General features: G+C 47.8%; 1 protein-coding gene across 1 annotated transcript; it reads right to left on the minus strand.

The window, feature by feature from the left end:
* Positions 1 to 3147: 3147 nt before the first annotated feature.
* Ppia (peptidylprolyl isomerase A) lies at positions 3148 to 6519 on the minus strand. Its single transcript, XM_055624329.1, has 5 exons — positions 6392 to 6519; positions 4485 to 4515; positions 4295 to 4383; positions 3692 to 3864; positions 3148 to 3490 (listed from the first exon to the last, which is right to left on the minus strand). The coding sequence occupies exons 1-5, from the start codon at positions 6458 to 6460 to the stop codon at positions 3358 to 3360; spliced, it is 495 nt and encodes a 164-aa protein (XP_055480304.1). The 5' UTR covers positions 6461 to 6519; the 3' UTR covers positions 3148 to 3357.
* Between the last annotated feature and the right edge of the window lie 7007 nt (positions 6520 to 13526).

Raw genomic sequence — 13526 nt, forward strand, 5'->3', positions numbered from 1 at the left:
GGCTAGCTCCTCCAGGACAGGGAGCCTTGGGTGTCTGTAGCCGGCTTTATATGAATTCTGCTGGGTTCTCTCTGAACAAGGTTGGTTTCCTCTGATGGTAGGTATGCTTTCCTTCCTATGTCTTTCTCTTAATTCCATGTATTGAGATTCTGCCATATACTGTTTCAGAAGGGTTGTTGGTGATACAAAGACTGGTTCTCTGGCCGTCACCATCAAGAAAAATTGGGAAGGAGAAAGGTGCATAGGAGTCTTCAGGACTCAGCAGTAAAGAGTTCTCACTGCTTTTGCAGAGGATCTGAATCAGGTTCCCAGGCCTCACATGTGGCTCATAGCTTCTCATAACTCCAGCTCTATCTGATGTTCTCTTCTGCAGTCCACAGGCAAATGCACTCAGTATACATATGCCAGATTTACATAGATGTCTTAAAAGAAAAATCTGTTGGCCTGAGGTGACCTTGAAAATGATTTGCTACCCTATTAACCCAAAATCTCTACAAAACCATGCAAATCATTGTGTTCACTTTAAGAACCCCTGTGAAGGGCTGGAGAGATGGCTCAGTGGTTAAGAGCACTGTCTGCTCTTCCAAAGGACCAGGGGTTCAATTCCCAGCACCCACATGGCAACTCATTAACTGTGTATAACTCCAGTTCCACGGATTCTGACACCTTCATACCAATGCACAGAGAAAAATAAATTACACACACACACACACACACACACACACACACACGTATATGAACACCCGTGAAAATACCTAAGCCCTTTCTCCAGCTCCTGGAATGCCTCTGTGCACTTTTCTCCTCTCCACACTTGTTTTCAGATATGCATATCTGAAAAGATGTCCCTTCAAAGAAGCAGTGTGTGTCATTCAGGCATTATAATGCTGGAGTTGGTGGGGGTGCCAAGGTCCACCACGGAGCTGGACACAGGGTCTGTCGTCCTAAATGAGTGTTTTTTGTTTTTTTCTGCACATACTTAAAAGTTCTAAGTAATGAATGCTAAACTTAAGTGTTTAGTTATAGATTCTGTAGTCAATGAACATCCAGGTGAACAAAACGTGGTCATTGAATGACTTACAGAGCTCCTGGTCTGATTAGCTCATTCATGAATTCCCCTGCCATGCTGAGCCTACTTCACTGAGAAGGAACAATTAGCTCACTTACCGACTACCTCTCAAGCACTCATCAGCTCTTAGGATTGTTCCTCTGGCAGTGATGTGTGCCTTTGACCCCAGCACCTGGAAGGAGGTAGCCTGTGAGTTCAGAGCAAATTCCAGACTTACAAAGACTACAAAAAAAGGAAAGCCAAAAAAGCATACCTCTAAACAGTTTTGTTTTGTTTCTGTCCTCTTAGTACTTCATCATGGGGATTAAAGTTCAACACAAACTTTTAGGACACAAAACTACGCAACACTTTAAATAGCTGTATCCAGTCTTTTGTTTGGTCTGGCTTATTTACTTTGAGACAGGGTCTCATTCTATGGGCCTGACTGGCTTAGACTTATGTAGATCAATCAGCCTGGCCTCAAATTTGGGGAGGGGCACGATCTATTTCTCCAGCCACCTCAAATTGCTTTAAGAATAAAAAAGTGAACATGCTGGAGGCATAGCTCAGTGGTGGGACATTCACCTTGTGTGAGGCTCTGGGTATGTAACTACTCATTGAGCTTAAGGTTTGGAACTCATTATGCAGTTGAAGCTAATCTCAAACTTGATACATTTGTCTTTATTTCCTAAAGTGGTGAAAGATAGGCCTGTATCACCATGACTAGCTTGAGGCTGTTTCAATTCTCAGGAAGTTACTGTTTAGCTTTTAGGTTGTATCAAGTCTGAGCCCAAGTCCCTTGCTGTTCCAGGTATACAGCAGCCAAGTTAAGAAACATTGTTTCAATTTTTGAAACAGGGTTTCTCTGTGTAACAGCCCTGGTTGACCTGGATCTTACTCTGTAGAGCAGGCTCCTCTGCCTCCCGAGTGCTGGGATTAAAGTCATGCACCACCACCTGGCTCTTCAATTTTAAACACACACACACACACAAAAAAAAAAAACCCAAAAATACCCTAATGTGCATGTGCATCTCTGTATATGAACCATGTATACTTGGTGCCCATGGAGGTCAGGAGTGGGCACTGGATTACATGAGCTGGAGTTAGAGATGGTTGTGGGCACTGGGAACTTAATTCAGAATTCAGGTCTTCTCCAACAATAAATGCTCTTAGCCCTGAACTATCTGGCATCTTTTTCTTTTTTAAATATTAAAACTGGAGAGACGGCTCAGTGGCTAAGAATATATTGTTCTTCTTAAAGGATCCAAGTTTGGTCCCCGGCAACCCTATCAGGTGGCTCAGACTCTAGCCACAAGGGATCCATTCCATTCTAGTAATGTGATTCTCGAGTTGTTGAAAGGGATGTTTAACATTATAATTCCAATTATATGTAAATTACATCTAAATGAAGATAACTAAAAAAAAAAATAAATCTTAATATAGGTAATCACTGTATGAGATACTGGGGCTGGCAAGATGACTCAGCGGGTTAACATGCTTGCCACCAAACCTGAAAGTTAACCTAAAACCCACATGTATATCCCTACCCAACAGAATACTAACTAAAGTGTTTAGGAGCTGGACAGATGGCTCAGCAATCAGGAGCACTTGCAAAGGCCCAGAGTTCAGTTAACACCCACATCAGGTAGCTCACAGCCATTTCTAACTCCAGCTCCAAGAGGTCGGAAACCTCCAGTTTCTAGACACATACATGCACCAAAACAAAAACATAGCCAAGATGACTTCTCAATTTTGAATATTTTGCCTATATGTATGCCATGTTTGTACACCAGGTACCCAAAGAGATCAGAAGAGGGCAATGGCTTCCCTGGATCTTGAATGAGAGGTGGTGAGCAGTCTTAGTTCTGGAAAAAGCACCAAGTACTGTTAAGCACAAATCCCACTCCAGTCCCAAGTGACCTAACTCCACTGGCCACATGTCTACTTGGGTTTCAGGGATTAACCCCATTCTACTCCAGTGGCAGTTAAGACCTCTTGGGTTAGGGCAAACAAAAACCTTACAAGTGCTGCTATCTTCACAGCCAAGTAACCTAACCAGTTGCTTAGAGACCTATACCAATATCCCAGTACAAACAAGGACAAACCGTTCTTATTTATTTTTATTCATAATCATAAACTTAACTCTGCAATCCAACTAGACTTGGAGGGGAATGAGGAAAATATGGAACCCAAAGAACTTCAGTGAGAGCAGAGATCACAGGGTACTTCGAGCAAATGGGATTGGGGTGCTCTCCTGAGCTACAGAAGGAATGGTCTGGTGGGTAAGATGCCCGCAAGTCAAAAGAATTAGTTTAGAGTTGTCCACAGTCGGAAATTGTGATCTTCTTGCTGGTCTTGCCGTTCCTGGACCCAAAACGCTCCATGGCTTCCACAATGTTCATGCCGTCTTTCACCTTCCCAAAAACCACATGCTTGCCATCCAGCCTGTAGAAGAATGATCACTACTATCAGCAACTAGAGGCAGATTGCACACTAAGATAAAAACAGCTACAATCCAAATACAGTCAGCATTCTTATTAGCTTTAACTTCCACTATCTAAGAGGTGGAACAAAAGAAACACTGAACAAGTGACCCTCAGCTCTGTTCTCTCTCAAACAGATCATTTACCGTGTTTCTTTTCTTACCACTCAGTCTTGGCAGTGCAGATAAAAAACTGGGAACCATTTGTGTTTGGTCCAGCATTTGCCATGGACAAGATGCCAGGACCTGTATGCTTCAGGATGAAGTTCTCATCCTCAAATTTCTCCCCGTAGATGGACCTGCCACCAGTGCCATTATGGCGTGTGAAGTCACCACCCTGTGAACACAAGATAGAAATGTGTTACTCTGGCAGTTTACCTGGAAAGTCTACAAGGTACAGCTTTTATGCATTTCTAATTCTTTGTTGTTGTATGCATATACATCACAGGATTTCAACTGCTGTCCTCAAGGGCCATCCACCTTTTGACAAGTCTTATCGGCCTAGGGCTCAAAGCATTAGGTAGGCTGGCTGACAGTGTCAGAGCATGTGCCTCCACACCCAGAGTTCTGGGATCCTTGTATGGCAGGCACTTGCTTTGAAGAACTGACCTCTACACGTGCACTGTCATGCGTGTGCATACCCTCACATACTCGAAAAAACTATGTAACGAAATAAATGGCATAATACTAGCTCAGGGAAGGCACAGTTGAAACATTCTGATTCAATCCTAAATTAAAATAACTAAAATATTCAGTCAATTTCGTACCTGGCACATGAATCCTGGAATGATTCTGTGAAAGGAGGAACCCTTATATCCAAATCCCTTCTCTCCAGTGCTCAGAGCACGAAAGTTTTCTGTTAGAAACAAAAATGCACACACACATACATATATACTTTCTTCTTAAAATAACTATCTATAAAACTGTTAAATGTTTAAAAAGAAAAAAAAAACCAACCTGCTGTCTTTGGAACTTTGTCTGCAAACAGCTGTAAGGTAAAATAACAGCTAATTAACAACAGAGTAACTATGCTCACACCTAATACACTTAGCTTTAGGATTTCTAAATCATAAACTCATTCTTACTAGGAGAGAACACCATTTTCAATTCCTAGTAAAAATCACTCCTAACAACTTTTAAGGTCCTACACAGTCAGGAGAAACGTGAGAACCAAAGATATGCAGACTATCCGAAACTGGTCATAACTTAAATAGTGGCAGGCTCCTTAAGCATGACTCAGAGCTTTTAATACATCACACCTACTTCTGAATAGACTTCAGGCTTCTCAAATGTACATCACCTCCCTAACTTCATGTTGGAATCTCAAATCAAAAATTCTGAAAAAGCACTGTCCCACGATGTATTAGGTAAATAAGCTGTTAGACACTGGCAGTGAAAATGCTACTTCAACCTGTCAGTGTAGCTTTAAGCATCAGCTGAGTGGCCATTTCTTGGTCCCTTACATACTAGTAGGGGCTTTGACCCTTTCTCCTCAGTGTTTACAAGCCCTGTCATACCTAGCTGAACACCACAAATTCTTATCAAGTTGCAGCAACTATGTTTCTCAGATGAATATACTGTGGTTTAAATGGTTTTTAATTCCTTTTCTCAGAACTTTGCAAGTCCATTTTTTGTTGCCAGTAAGGCTTTAAAGCCCTTCTTGGCAGCTCCATCTCTGTTCTCACCTATGGAACTGCAGGTCTTGTCTCACTCCTATTAAGCTCTGGCTAACCTGATACTAACCTCCTACCCAGTACTAAGCAGAGGCCAAGTTTCCACAGGAGCCCTTGTCAATTATCAGCTCTAACTACAGGTAAACGCTGGCTGAAGACTAATTAGAACCTCCTGCACTGGTAGGTGGGGAATCTAGCTTTGGAATTAAGAGCATCAAAACCCAACCAAGGATAGCTTCTGGAGAAATCGTGTAACAGGATAGACACTATGTAACATTTCACCATGGCCTAAGGCCTTGTACTGGAGTTAACGAGAACATTTCATTTTGTAAAAGAAGGACGCCAATTGCTTAGGACACTTTAATTACTAACTGATCTTTAAGCAACCACTTAACATCTCCAAAACTAACGAATTCACTAACCACTGGCAATCCACCTTGGTCAGTGCAAACCGGCAGCGTGGCCAGTCATAACATGTCTGTTCCAGAGGGTGATCGGGAGGGGTTCCAGAGCGCCTCCCCCGCTGCGCCATCACTGCGACGGGAGGCGGTCCTTGAGTACCAGCAAAGGCCAGGCCTTTCCCGTTTCCGCTCGGGGGGGGGGGGGGGTTGTGGATGGAGTGTTTTGGGCCTCTCTAAACAAATATTGCTGCTTCTGACCAGACGGAAAAACGCTCGAGTCATAGTCATAGAGCACAGCCTATTACCAAACCCCGCATTAGGAAGAACCCCCCGAATCACCCGGACTAACGGGCAGGCTCCGGCTCGCCGAGCCTTCGTCCTTGAGACCTTAGGCAGGGTCTCTGCCCAGATGCAACCAAAAGGCAGCGGCTCGGGGAAGGTGCTCGGGGAGAGGCCCCGGCCGCCGCACAGCAGGGCGGGGCCCAACGGCTCCCCGACGGGAGAGGCGCGCCGAGCACGTGCGCCCGGCCTCGTGGGGCCCCACAGGGCCCCGCCACGTGCGCCCGCGGCGGGCGGGGGAGGCGGCGGTCCCCTCCCCCCAACGGCCGCGCCCGGCTTTGTCCGCCGCCCGCCCAGCCTCCCCGCGCCTCGCCGGCCTCCCAAAATGGCCCCTCGTCAGGAAATGGCGCCGCCGCCCGCGCTCGCTCCCCAGGAGGGTCGGCCCGCGACCGCGGGAGCCTCCCCCCTCCGCCCCCAGGACCCCACCCCGGAGCGCCACCGCCCACCCCACCTCGAAGGAGACGCGGCCCAAGGGCTGGCCATCGGCCTCGATGTCGAAGAACACGGTGGGGTTGACCATGACTGCAGCAATAGACGACAGGGGACAGCGGCGTCTGCAAAGCGGTACGAGCCTGGCCGCCGCTTTTTTTATACCCGGCTTGTGCCCCGCCCACTGCCCGGTCGCGCGCCCGGACCTGGATCAATCACAACTGCTTCCCAGACGGAGTGACGGGGCGGCGGGCCTATGGGCGCACGCGGGCTCGGGTGGGGCGGGGAGCGAGGCGCGCGTGCGCCGTAGCGCGCGGAGGCAGGTTCCCGCCCGCGGGCTCCTACCGAGTGCTTGCGGCGCGGTGGGTGGGGGAAGAGTCGGAGGGCAGTTGAGCAAGGTGTCCACGCAACCTGGCAGTCCTTAGGAGCGTGGCGGGACCTCTGGCCTTCCCCGGTGATAATGGGTATCTTCCCATTGCACAGAGGGAGTGACTGAGGCCAACGTGGACTTCAAGGTCGAGCGGCCCTTCAAGGTCGGGCGGGGTCCCGTGGCGCGGCCTTCGCTGCGGAAATGGGAACAGGCATCCCTGGGCGGAAATCCAGGACCCGCATCGGCATCCTACAATGGCAACCGCTTCCTGATCGGTTCCTTTGAGACCCTCCGATTTCCTAAACTCTCAGGAACGGGAACAAGCAGCCCCCTATTTTAAAGATTATGAAATACTTTTTAAATGTCCCACTTTCCAAAAATAGCCTGAGTTTTCTCCAGGAGGAAGCTATTTAAAAAGGATTCTGGCCAGAGTCTACCTGTAATTTTTTTTTTCTTCCTCACAACAAGGTTTTCTCATTTTCATCTTGAGCCCTGAGGTATATTTAGTACAAGTGATTCCCGGCTTGCTTGGTGGCACACGCCTGTAATCCCACCCTAGGTAGACGGAGACCGGACCACAGTGAGTTCCAGACAGCCTGAGCTGTCTGTGAGACCCTGCCTCGAAAACAAAAGAACAACAAAGCATGATTATGGCAAAGTCACTGCTGCGGAGGATCCTTCAGCAGCTCACCAGCAGCGGCTCTGGGAGTCTGCCTCAAGCTGTAAGGCCTTAGACACAGAACCTCAGGAATGTGGGTCTGGCCATGCCTTATTTGGATGAATCAGACCAAAAGCACATTTGGTTTAACTACAAAGAGTCTTGATCAGCCAAACTGGAAATTTCTGTGCCAGTGTAGCTTTTATTCATATAGCATTTATAAATGTGCTTTTCTCAAAAATGTCTCTGATGGTAAAGTGCTTCCATTGCAAGCTTGAGGACCTGCTTTTGGATCCCCAGCACCTGTGTAAGAGCCAGGCCATTGGAAGAGTTCTGTAAGCCCACACGTGGAGGGAAGGGAGACTGGCTAGCCAGTCAGTCAAAGCTGAACTCCAAGTACAATGAGACGCTCAAAAATAAGAGAGAGACAGGGATGGGGAGATGGCTCCATGGTAAAGAACACGTGCCATCTCACAGGCTCATTGCCTTCACTTGAATTAATTCTTGTTATGGTTGAGATTTAGGAATTCTTTACATAGTCTGGGTTTAATTTCTTATCAGACACAATTTACTGATAATGTTCCCCCATCCTCCCCAACAATGAGCCAGCAAGATGGCTCAGCAGGTAAAGTTGCCATCCAACTTCCCTGGAGCCACATAAAAAGCCAGGTGAAGTAGCTTACATCTGTGGTGCCAGCACTCCGAAGGTGAGGTGGGAGGCAGAGATAGGAGACTCTGACAGACCTCTGAGAGACCTTGCCTCAAAGCAGGGTAGGTGCTGCAGAGACGCTTGGAGGGACTTGAGTTAGGCCTCTGGCGCCCACACGGAAGAGGGCAGGCTCTCACAAGTCCTCTGACCTCCACGTGCAGTAATGTGTTAACTAAGGGTAAATGTTAAAGAGAGAGATCCAACCTGCAAAAAGGTTTAAGTTCCACATGTGCCCACTCTATCTCACACACACACAAACAAGTAGCTAAATGTAAACACGTACATAAATGTAAACACAGATAACTAGATAAAGGTGCCCTACGCACAAGTGAATAAATGTGAGTGCTAAAATTATGCCACCATCCCCCGTCTATACAGTGCTGGAGCCAGAAGCCAGGGTCCGTGAACAAAGCACCTGTAGCAAGACCCTGAACCACAGCTTACTTGTGTTTGCTCTTGGAGACCATCAGACCAGGCTCCCAACAATTCACGAGGGTTCTGGCTCCTCTGTATCTTAATATTCATTATTCTCTCCTGAAAACCCCTAGAAGACAGAGTATACCTCAGTGGTTCAGCACTGACTTAGCACTGAAAGGGGAGGACTTGAGCCACACGCAGCCAGGCACAGCTGCCAAGCAGAGGAACTGCTGGGAACTGGCCGACGTGCCCAATCCTGCACTGCCTCGCACAGCCTGTGACAGGGGATTTGAGCCTTTCCCAAAGGCATAGGCACTGGGGCTCATGTGTTATGGGGGACCTGGGAGAACTGCCCTGGGATTTCACTAGGGGCTACACTGATCGCTCCAGATCAGCCATTACCATGGGGAGGGGAGAAGGGCAAGTCAGGGAGATGTCATCCTTAAATAACTGAAATCTAGTCCTGATGTCCCTCCATGCAGAGTGGACGGACTTGAACCCGACACTAACAGACTGCCAGATGAAATGGCACACAGTTTTCAAGACAGAGCTCTCTCATCTCTATTTTTGGGTGGGGAGGACAGGATCTTGATATATATATATATATATCTCAGCTGGATTAGATCTCACCCTGTAGCCCAGGCTGGCCCTCAAATCAGAGCCACCCTCCTCCTGAGCCTCCTAGAAGCTGGGGTTACAGGTTAGTGCCACTACCTCTTCCCAGGGGCTTTTGGCCTGTCTCAGTTTCAGCAACAGCTCACCAGCCCAGCATCCTAGCTTGTTCTTGGGGAGTCCCTGCAGCAGACGTGTTCCAGGTGGAGCTGGTCCACTCCCAACCTCGGGCCTGGGTAGCTCTGGCATGGAAAATGATGGTATTTTCTTCAAGAAATCGGATCCTTCCCTGGGAGGTCGGAATCACTCCTGACCTGGGCAGCACCACTTCGGAACTCTTAGCTTAATCTTCTGCCTCCAGCAGCTTTTCTTCCACCAGGACAAACTATAGAGGTCTCCCTGTCTCAAACATCTTGAGAATTTTCAGCACACAGCAAAGCGTTAAGCTGGGTATGACAGGTGGCCTCCGGCTGTGCTACCTGTGCTGTTGGCAATGCTGCGTAGGCCCCAAGGGGGCAGCACCCAAGCACGGCACTCTCCCTCCACTTTTCTTTCGGACCCTGTCCTCCAAGAGCCAATCTCCAGGATCAGCCTGGACGTAGCTGCCCCTGTGTGTGAGGCCTGCACTCTGGATTCTGCTCATTTCTCAACATTACTCAGCTGAAATAGCAGGGGAGACCTGGAACTTCTTCCAGAGAGCACAGCTGGGCTGACCATGGCTAAACGTTATGTTGCTTATGTACAGGGGGGATGGGCAAATTTCATACCAGCTGTTCTGGGATGGCCAAAATCAAAATGTACAATGCTTTTTTTTTTTTTTTTTTTTTCCTTTTCTTTTTTCTGGAGACAAGGTTTCTCTGTGTAGCCTGGCTGTCCTGGAGCTCACTCTGTAGACCAGGTCGGCCTGTCTCTGTCTCCCCAGTGCCAGGATTAAAGGCGTGCCTCGCAACAGCCTGCCGTATGTCCTTTTTTCAAAGGGAGGTTTCTGTACCTGCCAAAGTTTGGAACTGCAACCAGAAGAACCAACTCTAGCTAAATGGATCAATGGATTTACTGAAGGGCATGCTAACAACTCACAATGCATTGGAAGAACAAGAAAGTCAGGGTTAGAAAACAAGTGCTGGGGTCCTCACGCCCAGAGCACAACCAGAACTTCCCATCATAATGCACTTATCAAAGATGCAGCCTCCGCCATGGACACACAGTGTCCAAGCCCGGCTTGCTAGCAGTCATTAACACAGGAACACAGAGCCCCAGTCCTCACTCACTGGGTTTTCCAGTTTCCTTTCCACTGCTGTGATAAAACACTGACCAAAAAGAGCTTAGGGGGAAGAAAGGGCTTATCTAATCTTACGCTACCAGGTCCATCATGGCAGGAAGTCAGGGCAGAAACTAAAGCAGGAATTTTTTTGGGGTGGAATACTGCTCACTGGCTCATGGTCATGGTCAAATAGCCTTATACAGCCCAGGACCACTTCCCCAGGGATGGCGCAGCCCACAGTTGGCTGGGCCCCCTCTAGTCAGCATTAAGACCATTCCATGCACATACAGCCACATGGCTGTATGATATGGACAATCCCCCAACCAAGACTCCCTGCTGAGTCTCACAAGTCACCAATCCTAGCACAGCAGACTGGCAAACACTTCCTCCTCTGAACATGCAAACATTCGCATCTGTGAGCATTCTGGGCAGGCTAGCAAGTCACCCCAACATGGTGAGGTACAGACCTTAGCGCTGGCCATGCTGAGCTGTCAATCAGTCAGGAAGATTGTGACCCCAAAGAGTTCCCTGTCTAGCTAGAAAAAGAGAGCAGGATCCCCCGGGCTAAGACTTTCTCCCCTCTGTGATACCAGGGATGGAAGCCAAGGCTTTGCATTGAGCAAGTGACCTGACACCCAGCTGCACCCGGTGCCCCTAAGTGTGGTGTTTAAGCATACTCCGGACCTGCCTCCTGACTGACAGGGGGGGCGGTGATGATAAAGAGTAGAAGACTCTCAGTGGGACACTCAGGGGATGGTCTACAAAGAAACATGCTTGAACGGTGGAAAAGTTGTAGATGTAGGGCTGGAGAGATGGCTCAGAGGTTAAGAGCACTGATTGTTCTTCCAAAGGTTCTGAGTTCAATTCCCAGCAACTATATGGTGGCTCACAACCATCTGTAATGAGATCTGGTGCCCTCTTCTGGTGCACAGGCACACATGTAGGCAGAATGCTGTATAAATAATAAATCTTATTTTAAAAAAAAGATGTAGTACATAACTTTTAAGAGATTATTGTGGGTTAAAAAGACTAACATCAGATTATATCTGACGATCAGATGGAAAATGTGAGCCTTGATCAGATTGTGGGCTAAAATGGGCAGTTATGATGGCACGAGTAAATGCTGCCATAGAGCTACTGGTAATTTTCTCGGGTACATGGGCTCTGTGGTTATATGAGAGCATTCTTTTTTTATTATGTATTATTGTGTGTGTGACGTGTGGGGCGTGAGTGCATGTGGAGTGCTCGTGTGGAGGGCAGAGGACAACTTTGTGGAGTTGGGTCTTTCCTTTCACTGTGGGCTCTGGGGTGGAACTCAGCCTGTCAAGCTTGTCAGCATGGCTGCCGAGCCACCTGGCTGGCCCACATGAAAACATTCTTATTTTCTAGGATGCTTTCCAATGTATCTAAAGATATCTGCAACTTACTTTCCTAGGCGGGTGGGTAACAGGAAAAGGGCAAAAAGACAGATACACTGGAAGCGAACTGAGCTACACAGTCACATGGCAAAATAGGGACAGTTGCCAAATCTCAGGGTCATGTAGGTGCTTGTACTAGCTTTATTTATTCCTTTTTAAATTTTGTAGAAAGGGAAGCCTTTTTGCTGGGCAGTTGTAGTACTCAGGAGGCAGAGGCAGGTGGGTCTATGGAGTGAGTTCCAGGACAGCCAAGAAACCCTGTTTTGAGGGGGGGAGTGATGCCTTTTTAAAATAATTTGGGGCTGAGCATGGTGGTACAGCCTTTAATGTCAGCACTTGGGAGGCAGAAGCAGACTGATATCTCAGTTTACTGTGAACCTGGTGTACTGAGCAAGTTCCCGGCCAGCAAGGGCTACACAGAGAAACCTTGACTTAAAAGCAGAAAGAAAAAAAAAAGAACGAAACAAAGAAAAGGAATAACGAGGAAAAACAATTACATTGACTTGATTATCTGTGACCAGGGCTAGGAAGGGCACTCCACAGAGTGAGCCCAGGCTGCAGCAGAAGGTTCCATTTGTTCTAGAACTAGATGCTTCCTCCAGGACGATGGGTCTAATGAAGCCAAAGGAGGCTAGAATCCTAGAAATGCAGGGCTGTGGCATGAAAGGCTTTGAGCAGGCAGGGGCCAGGAGGGAGGGTTATAGAGAAGCCACATCTAAGTTCTGTTTTGACTGCCTCTGATTTTGGAGAGGGCTCTCTCCACCTCACTCTAGTTGTAGGCTGGCCCACATGGGAAACTACTGGAGCCATCTCTAGCTTCAGAAGGCCCAGCTATTAGGTCCTTCATGTGGGGTGTTTGAGAAGTGGGCTGAGGCGCGGCAGGCAGAATTGCACAAAAGCAGCTGGCAGAGACAAAGGGTGCAGACAGCCACAAAGTCCATGCCCCACCTCCACCCCCACCCAGCTGTGCCTGAGGCCCTGGTGCCTCTCTGAATACTATTTTGAGTTCTTCCCTTCCTAAGCTGGTTCAAATTGGTCCCTCAAAAATTCTGGCTAATGGACAATGAAAAGCTTCAGTAGGGAAATGCGGGGTGTGGAAGTGGGGGAAGAGGGCTCATTAATTGTCTTGGGCCATAACTCAAACAAGAACACCTTGTGAGAGAATGAGAGTAAAGATCTGAGCTTTGCCTTCTGGTGTTTCGTCTTTGAGCCATGGTCTCCTGTATCCCAGGATAATCCTGAATTCTTCGTCCTCCTGCCTTCATCTCCTAAGTGCTAAGGTTACAGGCATTCACCACTGCACACAGCCTGATCTGAGCTTCAATCAAAAGTCGGGAGAGATGGACAGATGGCTGCGAAGTTAGAGCACTAACTCTTCCTCTTGGAGAGTCTGGGTTCAGTTCACTGCACGGCAGCCCACAGCTGTCTGTAACTTGAGTCCCAAGGGAATCCAATGCCCTCTTCTGACTTCCATGGGCACCGGGCACACATGTGGTGTGTGCACATACATACAAATGGGTGAAAAACTCATACACATTTTTTTAAAAAAAGCCACTTAACAAAGAGGTGCAAACTGTAAGATTAACATAAAGTTCAAAAAAATGGGCAAATTTAAGGTCACAGGCATCTCTGTGGTCTGGGCCCATTCCACCTCACTACACATTGTGTGTGTGTGTGTGTGTGTGTGTGTGTGTGTGTGTGTGTGTGTGTGT

Source organism: Psammomys obesus, unplaced genomic scaffold (assembly GCF_907164565.1).
Source record: "Psammomys obesus unplaced genomic scaffold, mPsaObe1.curated_primary_1811, whole genome shotgun sequence".
Lineage (NCBI taxonomy): Eukaryota > Metazoa > Chordata > Mammalia > Rodentia > Muridae > Psammomys > Psammomys obesus.